The sequence below is a fragment of the Podarcis muralis genome, chromosome 7 (genome assembly GCF_964188315.1).
Source record: "Podarcis muralis chromosome 7, rPodMur119.hap1.1, whole genome shotgun sequence".
NCBI classification, from domain to species: domain Eukaryota; kingdom Metazoa; phylum Chordata; class Lepidosauria; order Squamata; family Lacertidae; genus Podarcis; species Podarcis muralis.
This window is the reverse complement of record NC_135661.1, coordinates 17,001,376-17,014,985: the sequence shown is the minus strand read 5'-3', so window position 1 is coordinate 17,014,985 and position 13,610 is coordinate 17,001,376. Positions and strand designations below refer to the sequence as shown.

The 13,610-nt window shown below is 47.6% G+C and overlaps 1 protein-coding gene across 2 annotated transcripts in view; it reads left to right on the top strand.

Moving 5' to 3' along the window:
• ARHGEF16 (Rho guanine nucleotide exchange factor 16) overlaps positions 1–12,642 on the top strand; it is a 38,081-nt gene extending 25,439 nt beyond the window's left edge. For both annotated transcript variants that reach the window (XM_028740978.2, XM_077931314.1), the window contains exons 12-15: positions 2,686–2,886; positions 4,726–4,799; positions 10,157–10,258; positions 11,175–12,642. In XM_028740978.2, coding sequence (XP_028596811.2) covers positions 2,686–2,886; positions 4,726–4,799; positions 10,157–10,258; positions 11,175–11,314 — 517 coding nt within the window. In that variant the 3' untranslated portion in view covers positions 11,315–12,642. The remainder of the gene's footprint in view (positions 1–2,685; positions 2,887–4,725; positions 4,800–10,156; positions 10,259–11,174) is intronic.
• Positions 12,643–13,610: the final 968 nt, after the last annotated feature.

Sequence of the window (13,610 nt, the reverse complement as noted above, 5' to 3'; positions counted from 1 at the left end):
ATTAGCCATCCAAATGCCCAGATAGCTGTCCACATGAAACTGATATTTATAAGAAATATGTTTAAATGTAGCAAGGGTATTGTAAGTCCTCAAACCATTGCATTAACAGGCGCTGGGTGCTTATCCTTCCAGGATTGAAGTGATCGTGCCAGGTGTGCTTTCCTGGGGAGAACATCCCACAAACCTGGGAGCCACCACTAAAAAGGCCTGTTCTTATGTTTCTACCCTCCACACCTACGGGGCACATGAAAAAGGGCTGAACAGGGATTTGAACCCAAGTTTCCCTGGTCAACCTGGTTTAATTCACTCTCAGTCTCACTCTCGATATCCTTCTGTGATACAAAAGAAGATTAGGTAGATCCCTTTTAAGAGGGGTTGAGTCTGCGTAGATTTCCTGCCTGATGTGTGAGGGTTTCTGGTTAATGCCTAGAGGCTTCAGCAGTGGGGGGAAACCCTGACGGAAAGAGGCTTTGCAGACTATCTTGAGGGCTGCTCAGAACTGCAAATGGAAAAAACCCATCAATCGTGTCACAAAGGACTGCTGGATGGAGGGAAATGGCTGCTTCTTCAGAGGCGTGTGTTCTGGTGTCAGTGGGATGCATCTTACTCTCTTCTCTCTCTCCCCCCACCCCCCGACATTGGGTTTTGGTGCTCTTTAGACACTAAGGTGGAGATCCTGTGGCCCTTTCATTATGGGAAGCCTGCAAGCACGATGTGTGTGTGTGTGTGTGTGTGGTCATGTGATGCCCATGACAAGTTACCTCAGATTTGCAAATGTGCCCATGGACCCAAAGATTACCAATCTCCTATTATTGCCCCTTCAGTGGGTTAACATTTGATGTTTTGAAGTTTCGGGATGTTTTCGGTCACTTGGGGTCGGGTGGCGAAGATGTTTCTGGCCAGGAACTGGTGTGCAGAAACACTTGAGAACCGTCTTTTGCGATAAGGAGGGAGCTGAGGAATTCCTTGTGGAATGTGAAGTCATCAGAAGCTGCGCGTTGGTTTTTTGTTTCGTTTTTTTCTCTTTGCTAGATTGCGGGACTGTGGCCCTGTCCCTACATTCCTTCTCTGAGATTTGCCGTCCCGGCCAAGACTCTATTTCACTAGTTTTTTCCTTCCCTCATATTTTTTTTTATGTCATTTGGGGGGAAATCTCCCCCCACCCTGCTTGGAATGCCTCTTGCCTGCTCGCCGTGGAATGGTGAGCGGCTGATTTATGTGGGAAGTGCCTGCCGAGGGGGACGTGGTTTGTGGCCTGCCCATTCCCAAATGATTCTTTAATGGGAATCTTGGCGCAGAGAGGAGACAGGCTTCTGTCTGTCATGGGAAAACTCTTCCTCTCTCACACATCAGGCTTCAGTCACTCTCTCTGGAATTGGCTGCGGAATGCCAGAGCGACTGATTTTTCATTTCATTTTATAAATCATTCTATAGCAGGGCTGTGAGGCCTGCAGTCTTCCAGATGTTGCTGGACTCCAACTCCCATCACCCCTGACCATTGATTGTGCTGGCTGGGCCTGATGGGAGTTGGAGTCCATCCACGCTTGGAGGTCCCACAGGTTCTCCAGTCCTGTTCTACAGCAAGCAAAGAGCCTTGAACGAAGAATTTCCCCAAGGAAGGACTATCTTGCTCTTCAATGTGAATCCTGCAAGACCAGCTCCCTTCCTTGCTGGCCTCTTTCTGCCTGCTTGGGGGGAAGGAGCACTGACTGACTGACTCCAGCTACAAAAGTTGAGGCTGGCGAAGAGGCCAATACCATCTTGGTTGAGAGTCCTTCACAACCTGCTTCTTGGGATGCTTACAGACTCTTGATGTGGGGTATTGATTAGGGGCGTTCTTTGGGGTCAAGATTTAATTTTGGAGTTGTTAATTTTGATGTTCTTTATGATTATTATTTTTGTATCTTTATTTGTAGATCTTATTATGACTTGTGTGGGGATTGTTTAATTTGTGGCGCACATTTTGATACGTTTTTATTTATTGCTCGCAACTGCTTTTGTTATATTGTTGTAATCATGTAAATCTTTCCAAGTTGTAAGTCGCCTTGAGAATAGAATAATGTTATGGTATAATAATACCCCACCCATCTGGCTTGGTTGCCCCAGCCACTCTGGGCAGCTCCCAACAGAATATTAAAAATACGATAAAACGTCAAACATTAAAAACTTCCCGATGCAGGGCTGCCTTCAGATGTTTTCTAAAAGTTGTGAAGTTCTTTATCTCCTTGACATCTGATGGGAGGGCATTCCACAGGGAGGGTGTAACTGCCAAGGCAGAATACTAACAAATGATGATGAGAAGGGAACTTTGGCGGGAACTGTGGGATATTTTAGGATGCTTTGTCCCAAGCTGTCGAAAACAACACAGCCAGTAGATTAATTAATTTACAGCCTTCCCTGGCCTCATGCCTTGCAGAATATGCTGGACTCCAAATCCCATCAGCCCCACCCAGCATGCCCAGTTGTTGGGGGGTTATGGGAGTTGTAGTCCAGGAACACCTGGAGGTTCTTCTGCCACCATTATAGAAGGAAGTTAATGGTCACAGTTGCCTTGGGGGGGACTTGCATTGTTCGCAAACCATTTTGTAGCAAGTAAAACATTAGTGCAATTCTGCTGTACACAATTCTTCCTGGCTCTTGTCTTGTGCCCGGTCCCTTTCACCGGCTCTCTTTTATTTCTTGCAGCGAGGAGAGCTACATGGTTCTCAACTACGCCATGCTTGACCAGCTTTCGGTGGACAAAATTGAAAACCCAGATGCTCCCTCTTCTCCCCCCGGCAAGCCGGGTTCGAGTGGTGCATTCCGCTTTGGCCACTTGTTCCGTGTGACCATGAACAAGGACAGCGAAGGCAAGCGGGAGGCGATAGTGCTGGCCGCGGAATCCCTGTGAGTATTGGTTTGATTGGTGCAGAGGGTTGGCGTCACCGGATACCTTCCAGGGCAGTTGTGCCCAGTGGGTAGAGGGCACGTGATCAAGCAGAGGTGAAGGGGAGGGTGGACACTGGAGAGAATTCTGTGCTTGCTGTTGGGGGGGGGGTGGCTGTTTGTACCTGACTTTCCCTAACCTTCAGTCCTCTGTGCCTTCATGGGATGAAGCCTTGTGTCCATCCAGCTGACTATCATTTACACGGACTGGCAGTTGTTCTCCAGGGTTTCAGACGGGGGACATTCTCAGCCCCTACCTGCAGACGTCGAGGATTGAACCTCAGACCTTCTGCATGCAAAGCAGATGCTCCACCACCAATCCAACCAGTCTTTGCAGGAACTGTGTAACTAAGAGCTAGTGCAGGGGTGGAGAAGTTATTGGATGTTATTGGACTACAACTCCCATCGTTCCCTGCCAGCATGACCAATGGCCAGGCAGTATGGGCATTGTCCAACAACATCTGGGGGACACAGGTTCCTCATTCTTGATCCTGAGTTTGCTTTCTTCCTCTTCGCTTCCATCCCTCATTGCTGTATCTTTGTCTAAACCTGAAGGTAGCAGGGTTTATATTTGCAAGGCACCTTGGGAACCTATTCCCAGTGGGAATAATTGCATTAAATATATAGGGTTGTAGCCAACCTTAGTCCTACTAATGATGTTTTACTGTGCTGGATGTTTTAATCTGTTGGAAGCCGCCCAGAGTGGCTCAGGCAAACCAGTCAGATGGGCAACAAGCAAACAAATATTCAGAATAGACCCACTGAAATTAATGACCATACCTAACTTGGATCCGTTGCTTTTAGTGGGTCTGCTTTGAGTAGGACTAACACAGGATACAGCCCATAATGCTTATGTTGTTACATGCCACTCCAGTCTCTGAGGAGTGAGAGACACCAGGGGTCCTAAGGGCTTTTTCCAGGGTTCAGTTTCCTTGGAATGAAGGTCACCGGAGATGGTGATGCATTTAGAAGATACTATTTTATTTGCATATCTATACAAACTGGGGATACGGGTGGTGCTGTAGGTTAAACCACAGAGCCTAGGACTTGCTGATCAGAAGATCGGCGGTTCGAATCCCCACGATGGGGTGAGCTCCCATTGCTCGGTCGCTGCTCCTGCCAACCTAGCAGTTCGAAAGCACGTCAAAGTGCAAGTAGATAAATAGGTACCGCTCTGGCGGGAAGGTAAACGGCATTTCCGTGCACTAGTCTGGTTCGCCAGAAGCGGCTTAGTCATGCTGGCCACATGACCCGGAAGCTGTACACCGGCTCCCTGGGGCAATAAAGCGAGATGAGCGCCGCAACCCCAGAGTCGGTCACGACTGGACCTAATGGTCAGGGATCCCTTTACCTTTACCTTTACAACCTGAGCATAGGATGGAAGAGCTCACAGCATTAACTCCCAACAGATCTTGCTTCTCTATTAGGTTTCCTTTGGGAAGTCCCAAAGTCCAGCATGGAGCAAGTAAGTCTCTGTGTCTCCAGCTTCCAGACTGCTTCATGCTCCTTCGCCACAACTCTGGCCTATAGGTCTCCAATGTGGCAGCCCACCCGTTTTCCTCTATGGTGAAATAGCAACTTCTTTTGTCATGCTAAATTACGGTACTTAACAGCCAAAGCCATTAACTTGATAAAGGAACTGTTTTGGCAAGCTTGCTCTTCTGCATTCTACCCCCAACAGATACAGGATCTCAAGAATTGGAAGGGACTTGGAGGTATCATCCAAACTGACCCCACACTCCCCAAATGCATAACAATATATTTGCTTTGTAAATGCTTTGAATTCTGTGCTTTTGGCAGGAGCGACCGTGCCCGATGGATCAGGGCATTGATGCACAGGGAAGACAAGGAGAAGGACACTGCCAACAAAGGAGGTACAACTTATTATTATTATTATTTGAAAATCTTGCACTTCTCTTAAAAAGAACTTGCTGTATCTATGCAGAGCTGAATTGAGTCTTGAATCATGGCTCTAAAACAGGGCTGGAGCTCCTTCCTTCCATCCCTTTGTTATTGGACTCTATAGTTGTCATTGTTCCCCTCCAGGGCTGGATTAAGTGGTTGCATCCAGTGCTGTGCTGTGCTTATAGAATCATAGAAGGGACCCTGGGGGTCATCTAGTCCAACCCCCTGCAATGCAGGAATCTCAACCAAAGAGTCCCCAACAGATGACCATCCAACCTCTGTTTAAAAACCTCCAGTGAAGGAGAGCCCCCCACCTTCTGAGGGTGTCCGTTCTATTTAATGGTACGCTGGTTCCACTGGCAAAATCCTTTGCAACTGCGGAATGTTGTTGCCCAAGAGAACATTTAAGCAGGTTTCTAGAGTGCACAACAAGCTCCTGCGCCTTCCTTTGGATTCCTCTGTTGTGCAGTATTAAAACTTGCCTTATCTGCCACTGCAAAAGCCCTTGTTCTAGTGGATGGAGATCACTGGGTATAGCCCATCCTGAGGCCCTAAGCCCAGGGGTAGCCAACATGCTGCCCTCTGGATGTTTTTACTGGACTACAACTCCCATCATCCCTGACCATTGAGCGTGCTGGCAGGGGCTGATGGGAGGTGTAGTCTCATGATGTCTGTAGGGCAGCACCTTGGCCGTGCCTGTCGCAAGCCATTAGCACCATCATCGTAATTATTATTAACGTTGTTGTTAGCAGTGTTAGCATTCATCGGTTGCTTTTTCCACAAGAGGTGACCCAAAGCAGCTTACAAAATGGTGCAAATGTTAGGCACGATGTATAAAAACCAGAACCAAATGAAAACCTAAAACCACCTGTCTGTTTTATATATAAAAGGCAGGTCAGACACAGAGCCCCCCACCCCACTGGAAGATAAAAAAAATGGAGCCACAAGTAATACCTATTGTCCTCAAGATGAAGGGCCCAAATACAGTGGTGCCTCGCAAGACGAAATTAATTCGTTCCGCAAGTTTTTTCTTCTTGCGAGTTTTTCGTCTTGCGAAGCACGGTTTCCCATAGGAATGCATTGAAAATCAATTAATGCGTTCCTATGGAAACCGCCTTCAGACCAGGTCCGTCCCCCGACCTCTTCTGAAGGTCTGTCCCCCGACCTCTTCTGAAGGCTGGGGGGGGGACAAGGGCTTTTCTTCCCACCCCCAGCATTTTAAAAAACCCTGGGACAGCGGAGGACTTCTCCGCTGTCCGGGGCGATTTTAAAATGCTGGCGGGCGGCATTTTAAAATCGCCCGAGACAGCGGAGGACTTCTCCGCTGTCCGGAGCGATTTAAAAGCCCCTGGGAAGGCAGGCAGGGGGGACAAAGACTTTTGCCCCCCGCCAGCCTTCAGAAGAGGTCCTGGACCTCTTCTGAAGGTGGGCGGGGGGCGAAAGTCTTTGCTCCCCCCCCCCCCGCCTGCCTTCAAAAGCCGTCCGGGACAGTGGAGAAATGCGCTGCCTTTCTCCGCTCTCCCGGGAAGGCAGGCAGGGGGGAGCAAAGACTTTCGCCCCCCGCCCACCTTCAGAAGAGGTCCAGGACCTCTTCTGAAGGCGGGCGGGGGGCGAAAGTCTTTGCTCCCCCCGCCTGCCTTCAAAAGCCGTCCGCGATAGCGGGAAGCGCTTCCCTGCTATCCCGGACTGCTTTTAAAATGCTGGCGGTGGGGAGCAAAGCCTTTCGGCCCCCGCCGGCCTTCCTGGACCTCTTCTGAAGGCCGGAGGGGGGGAAAGGCTTTGCTCCCCACCGCCAGCATTTAAAAGAGGTCCCCGGAGATTTCCCTATGGGCTTTCTTCTTGCGAAGCAAGCCCATAGGGAAATTCGTCTTGCGAAGCAACTCGCAAACGGAAAACCCTTTCGTCTTGCGGGTTTTCCGTCTTGCGAGGCATTCGTCTTGCGGGGTACCACTGTAAAGGGTTTTTGCCTGGCAACTAAACACAGATGATGTTTCAAGTTACAGTTTTAAAACCAGCACTGTCTGGATGTTCCCATCTGCTTCCTCAAAGAGCAGGCGAATGTGCTGGGCTAGTTTTCCTGAAGATGCTTCTCACTGCAAAGGATCAAAAGAATCTGGGAGTATTCCAACCCCTTACCTGAAAGAGGGGAGTCATTCAGGCAGGTCCGGTTCTCTGCAAGGGAGGGTGTTGGTCTTGGCTCTGCCCCTTTAAGAGATGCCTTGCCCTCTGTTCTCCCTGATCTGAGGGGGAGGGGAGGGGGGAGGACAGTGCTAAACAAGGAATGTGGCTTTTTCCACCCCTGAGTGCAGAGAGCAAAAATCCAAAAAGGAACTGAGATTAGTGCTCCCTCTGGTGGTTCATGCGGAGTTTGGCTGTCTAGCGAAGAGCTCAATTCCAGAGAATATAGCAAGTTGAATTTCTGTTGTTGCAAATGTTCAGTGCTTGCAGGAAATGGGGCACTTTCATGTCTTCATTCTGCCACCCCCAGGACGCTGCCTTATGCTGAGTCTGTCCTTTGGTCCATCTAGCTCAGAGCTCAGTTGGTGGAGCATGAGACTTTTAATCTTGGGGTCATGGGTTCGAGCCCCACTTGGGCAGAAGGTTCCTGAGTTGCAGGGGTGGACTAGATGACCCTCAGGGTGCCTTCCAACTCCACAGTTCTATGATTCTATTATGTGCAGTGTGGCTCCTCAGGGTTACAAGCCTGCCTGGACTTGCTTAGGGATTGAACCTGGGACCTTCTGCTTGCAAAGCATCTGCTCTGTCACTGAGATGCAGTGGCAGCAGGCTAGGCAGGAATCCAACAGGTTATACAGACCGACATTGCCCCCCCCCCCCATTTTAATATGTTGGTTTGCTTCCCAAGGAAAATCCAAAGTGCTTGATGAGCAAACCAGGAAACAGTTCAGTTAATGGAAAGTATCGGAATGGAAAGTCAATACAGTGGTATCTCGGGTTACATACACTTCAGGTTACATACGCTTCAGGTTACAGACTCCGCTAACCCAGAAATAGTACCTCGGATTAAGAACTTTTCTTCAGGACAGTGGCGTAGCGTGAGGGGTGCAGGGAGGGCCGGCCGCACCGGGCGCAACATCGGGGGGGGGCACGCTCGCACTCGCAGCTCTCTGCCCCTACCTGGCTCACTCACTCTCTCTCACTGCAGTGCTGTGCCTTGCCCCGGGTGCTTGACAACCCACGCTACGCCACTGCTTCAGGATGAGAACAGAAATTGTGCTCCCGCAGCGCGACAGCAGCAGGAGGCCCCATTAGCTAAAGTGGTGCTTCAGGTTAAGAACAGTTTCAGGTTAAGAACGGACCTCCAGAACGAATTAAGTTCTTAACCCGAGGTACCACTGTATAATGAAACCATGGCATAGCCTCAAAACAGAAAACAAAAACCATGGCATCAAAATAGAAAGCAAGTTGCTTTTAAATTCCTGTCAATGCAATCTATGGATCTAAACTCAAAAACCGTGTTCTCCCTCCACTATTTAAGGCAGTATCTTCTGAATACCAGTCACTGTGACTCGCAGGCAGGGAGAGTTGCTGTTTCACTCAGGTCCTGGTTGTAGGCTTCCCATAATAAGCATCTGTTTGGCCACTGTGAGAACAGGATGCCGGACTAAATGAGCCATTAGGCCTGATCCAGCAGCTGGAGTCTCCTTATGTAATTGATTCACTAATGTCTCAAAGTCTCCCTGCTTGACCAGCTTCCCCAAATCTCTACAGGGCAGGCTAGCCACTTCCCCAGAAGTCAGCCAGAAGCTGAATGTTAACGCAGTGTGGGAATAACTATCGTTCTCAAAAGTCTTTTGCCTGCCAAACTGAAAATTGTGTGGTTGGAAAGGAAGAGAGGGGGACTTTGACAGAGGCATTCCCTATATCTTTGCCCAATATTTCCCACGTTTCTTTGGTCCATTGCATTTCAACCGGATGAAAAAGGACCCCCACAACTCGAGAGCTGGGTGACCTGCCTTGCAGGCATCAATCCCCAGGTTCAATCCCCACACATTTGATGCTCCTCTAATAACAAGCGCAGGTGGCCCACGCCAACAAAAATGGAGCCACTGAGAGATGCAAGGGGAGGTATTGGCAGAGCTTGGAATAATCTGAAGGTTTACCAGAGGGCAAACACACACTCTTAAAAGAAAGGTCCAATGAGGATTGAGCATTGTGAACAGCCACTGAATGTTGCCCGTTGAGCAGAGAAAGGAAAACAGGAAGTTGATGTGGGTTTTGCCCTACTTCAGCTCCTTAGACTAGGAGTGGGGAATCTCAGGTCTATGGGCCAAGGCTCTCAAGTCCCACCTGTCCTGCACTTGACGTCAGGTAAGTGCAGGCCTCTGAAGGAACAATCAGCTTAAAATGAGCTCTCTTGATTGTTCCTTTGCTGGAGAATGGCACATTCCCAACCACCCAATGACTGATTTTCATTTCACTTTTAATTTGTATACCGTATTTCTATTTTACAATACCCAAGGCGGTTTACAAGCTGAAGAAACAAAGAATGTGCACCTTATAACAATCTAATCCAATACAAAAATATGATAAGAGAACACAACTTTAAAATAAGCAACTTATATCAAATAAAGTAATTTTCAACAATCCATTAGAATGGTATAGAATCATATTAAATATCAGCATATTAACAGTTATAATAAATAATTTCTAAACTATAATCAATAAAACAACGGCAAGTCACAATGCATAAAATAATAATAATACTTTAATAATATTGGCAGTGGGAGCATGCCTTACTCCAGGAAAAGGTAGCAGTTTCCACTGAATGAAGACTGCTCCTCCCTCCCGGGGTCGCTCCTTGAACCTCCACTTCTCAGAGGTTCAAAGAGCAGCACAAGGTTGTTTGCACTGTGCTTTGAAGTCCTGACTATCGGGGCTTCAAAGCAAAGCATCACCTGATGTCATCACGTTGTTGGGTGAGTGACAGGTGGGCAGTCCCACCCATCTTCCACTAAATGACACTGTGACATCAGGTGATGGTGTGCTTTGGCCTGGCAGACGTGGGGAAATAATCTGCTAGCCAGATATAGGCACCTGTGCCTTGTAGTATCTTTGGGAAGGGCATGACTGGCAAGAGCCTAGAACGAGAGAACGAGAGAAGTTCTACTAGGACATGAGTGCATGCTGCAGCATTTATTTTTCTTTGCAGCTCCCACTTATATTCTTATCATTAAAAGGTTTTTCTAAAAGAATAGGAGGAAGAAAGGAATGCTTGCATTTCTCTTTTTCTTCTTCTTCTCTCTCTCTTTGCCCCTTTTGTCTCCATGCTGCCACTCACTCTGTGTCCCTCTGTTTCTCCAAGATCTCAAGCAGGTGGAGATTGTACGGGCTTACTTGGCCAAGCAGACAGATGAGATTTCCCTCCAGCAAGGCGATGTTGTCCTAGTCCTGACCAGGGAGGAAGGTAAGTGTGCTTTGGAAAGAGTTTGGTTTCCAGAGGTAGATTTATGGGCCCAGTTTGAGAGGACCTGGAGTAGGATCTGCCAGGGCTTTATGCCCAGTTTGTAGGTGTGATTGTGGGGTGTGTATGTGAGGAACCTCCCCAGACCCTACTCCACACTCTTCTCAAGTGTTTTTGCTCAGCTGAAACATGTCCTTCAACTGTGATGTTTGCCTGGATGGGTGTAGAGATCTCTGGCTTTTTAATAGCTGGAATCTAAACCCCATTTGTTCCCTCTGGCCCTGCCAGCTGCTGGCCCCTGGAAGATTACTAATGAGGGAATGTGGCCCTCAGGACTTGAAGAGAGAAATTGTCACCACCTGTGCAGTGAATATTATAAACAGAAAAAAAGTTCTTCTCTCTTAACAAAATGCCACTTCAGAAACACTGAGTTTAGGAAACCATGAATGATAGCCTCCATATCCTATATACAGCACACTAGATTTTTGAAAATTGCAAGTGTGTACAGTTACGCTGATGTATGGCTTCTTAATGATTTTTTAAAATAATCATGTTTGTACTACAAGAGTTATAAATATATTGCATTGGGAAGTCTTAGAACTACTCCAGTTAATGATGTTTTTTATACCAAGGCCTAGGATTGCAAATGTTTGGCTGCCGAAATGTTGAAACGCACCTGTCCAGGTCATCTAATAAGCACTCTTAATTGCAGTTTGACCTTTTAGTAGAATATAGGGATGATTAAAAAAAAAAAAGTTTTGTAGCCTATATGGAAAATTAAAAGCTTGTGTTTATGTTTGCAGAAGCTGCAACTGAATGCTTTAGCTTAACTTTGCTCTTTTTGAAGTGGAGGCAATAATGAATGCGACCCCAGGCTAGAAGCAGTGGATCAAATGCCCCTTCTCTCTCCTCCTTCCAGGCTGGTACTTAGGTGAGCGTCTGCGTGACGGCGAGAAGGGCTGGTTCCCGCAAACCTGTGCCCAGGAGATCACCAACCGCAGCGCCGTGGAGCGCAATGTTCAGCGCATGGAACGGTTGCGCATAGAGACAGATGTGTGAATGCTGGAGCATGTCGAACATTAGTCCGCTGGAGCACTTGGGACACAAAGCCAGCAGTAGGGCCTGGGAAGACAGACCTGGGTTGCTGACTGCCTCTCAATGTCCCTCCTGGGTCGGAAGTGAGCTCTTGCCTTACCTTGTAAGGTAGCCGCCGTCCAAAGAGATGAATGACCTTCCAGCCGTGCCGCACAATGGACGCACCTTTGTTGGGGGACCACCTGGGTTGAGGCCTCTCCCCGCTTCCCTCCCCCTCCACAAAAGGACACAGTTGTTCACCTGGTTGTCTGAAGATGGTGTTTCGCTGGCGTTCTTCGCCCCTGCCCTAAAGGTCCTCCTTGGGTGTTATCTTCTGTGGTCTGTTGTTGGTTGTTCAGATGATGTACAGATAACGTTCTGTCCAGATTCATGTCAGCATCTCATCGTGGTGTATTTGTGTGTGTGTATTGTGGAAGCTGCAATGCTCAGGGAAAATGGGGTTATGTGACCGACCAATTATAGAAGCTGGCTTTTAATTTTGCAATTTCCTGCCCCCACCCCCAAACCCGCAGCAACAAGGACACATTCCTGTGCATTCAGTTCGATGTTTGCAGAGCCTTACACCTCCCTCCACCCTCCTTTGCCAATTTGCACAGATGTGGCGAATCCAATATATGTTCATGAGCCATTAAGCCATTGCACTTCAGTAGTGCTGTGCGATTCTTATAGTTGGAAGCACAATGCCTTTGAAAACTTTTGAATGGACTCCTCTTAGTCTGAATACATTGCGCTGGCACCATTTTATTCTTTTTAGCATGGTGGTTTCCAGCGTGACCTTTACGGTGCAACCCTAAACATGTCTTGCACAAAAGTAAGCTTCGCTGAGTCCAGTGGGGCTTACTTTTAGGTAAGTGTGCATGATGGGCTTGCAGCCTTATATATCTTGGCTGCCTTTTGACGTATGTCTAGCTTATGGGCTACAATGAATTAGGGTTTAATGTCTAATGCTGACTCTTGGGTGTACTGGTTTTAAAATAATTTTTGTTCGGGGCATTTTAATAAGTGCACCTGCCTTTTATACAGTATGTGTAACTCTGTTTTTAGACTTCATCGTTAACACCCCCTCCAAGTAGCTTGTTTTCCTGTGTCTGACCACTGTAATTATCTTGCACATTCTGGATCTGCATGAGTCTAGCAAGTGGACCAGAGTGGTTTTGATTGGGACAAATTGCATTGCTATAGTAACCCTGTTTCCTGCAGTTCCTGTGAGCTTGGAGGGTAGTTTTAGAAAATGAGTGGTGCGTCTTGCTGTATATCTATTTAAGCTGATTAAACTCTTGTATGATTTGGAACGAGGTGCGGAGGGTTTGTCATTTCTACACAGGAAGACCATTGGTCCATCTAGCTCAGTATTGTCTACCCTGACTGGCAGCAGCTCTCTGCAGTTTCAGGAAGGTATCTCTCTCCCAGCCCTGCCCAGAGATGTTGGGGACTGAACCTGGGACCTTCTGCAAGCCAAGAGGTGCTCTCACCACTGAGCCTTCCTACTTCACCCCAGGATCTGAAGCTTTTGCTTTAAGGGGTAGGGTACCCAAGGAGTTTTCAGACCTGGGGTGCATTGAGATGTGGTGTGGATTGTATTGGCGATAACAATGACATTTCTGTTTCTGTTCCTAATATTCTTTTTCTACTGCAGGAAATTACAGCGCAAAAAAACTCTTGCCATTTTCCAGGTCGACAGAGTTGCAAACAGATATTTTGTGGGAGCAGTTAACACAGAAGTGAGTTCTAAACTTCCACTAGATTTCCAAAAGTGGCCTTTATGCCACGTGAAAGAACACACAAGATGTGAAAAGGCTCAGGTAAGGAAATGGAACAAAATGCTGTCTGAGTGCTGCCTTGGTTAGATTTCACATACAGCAAATTTGAAACTAAAGTGGCATTTCTTACGTCGTTTGTCCTGCAGTTTTTGTTTCAAGGAGGCTTTCCCTAAAGTGTGGCTCAGTCACTTTGTGGGAAAATACTACCATAATCATAAGAGTTGGAAGGGATTCCAAGGGTCATCGAGTCCAACCCAGGGCAATTGAGTGCAGTCATCATAGCTAAATAACCCCTGACAGGTGGCCATCCAACCTCTGTTGAAAAACCTCTAGCAAAGAAGAGATCCTCAGCTTGAGACAGCCCATTCCGCTGTATGGTACAGTTGTAGAAATGGGCTTAGCCGACTTGAGTTTGTAATCTTTAACATTTTATCTTTCTCTCATCTTATTTGTAATTAGCTGTTGGGACGTACGGTTGGGAAGCGGTTCATAAATCTGCA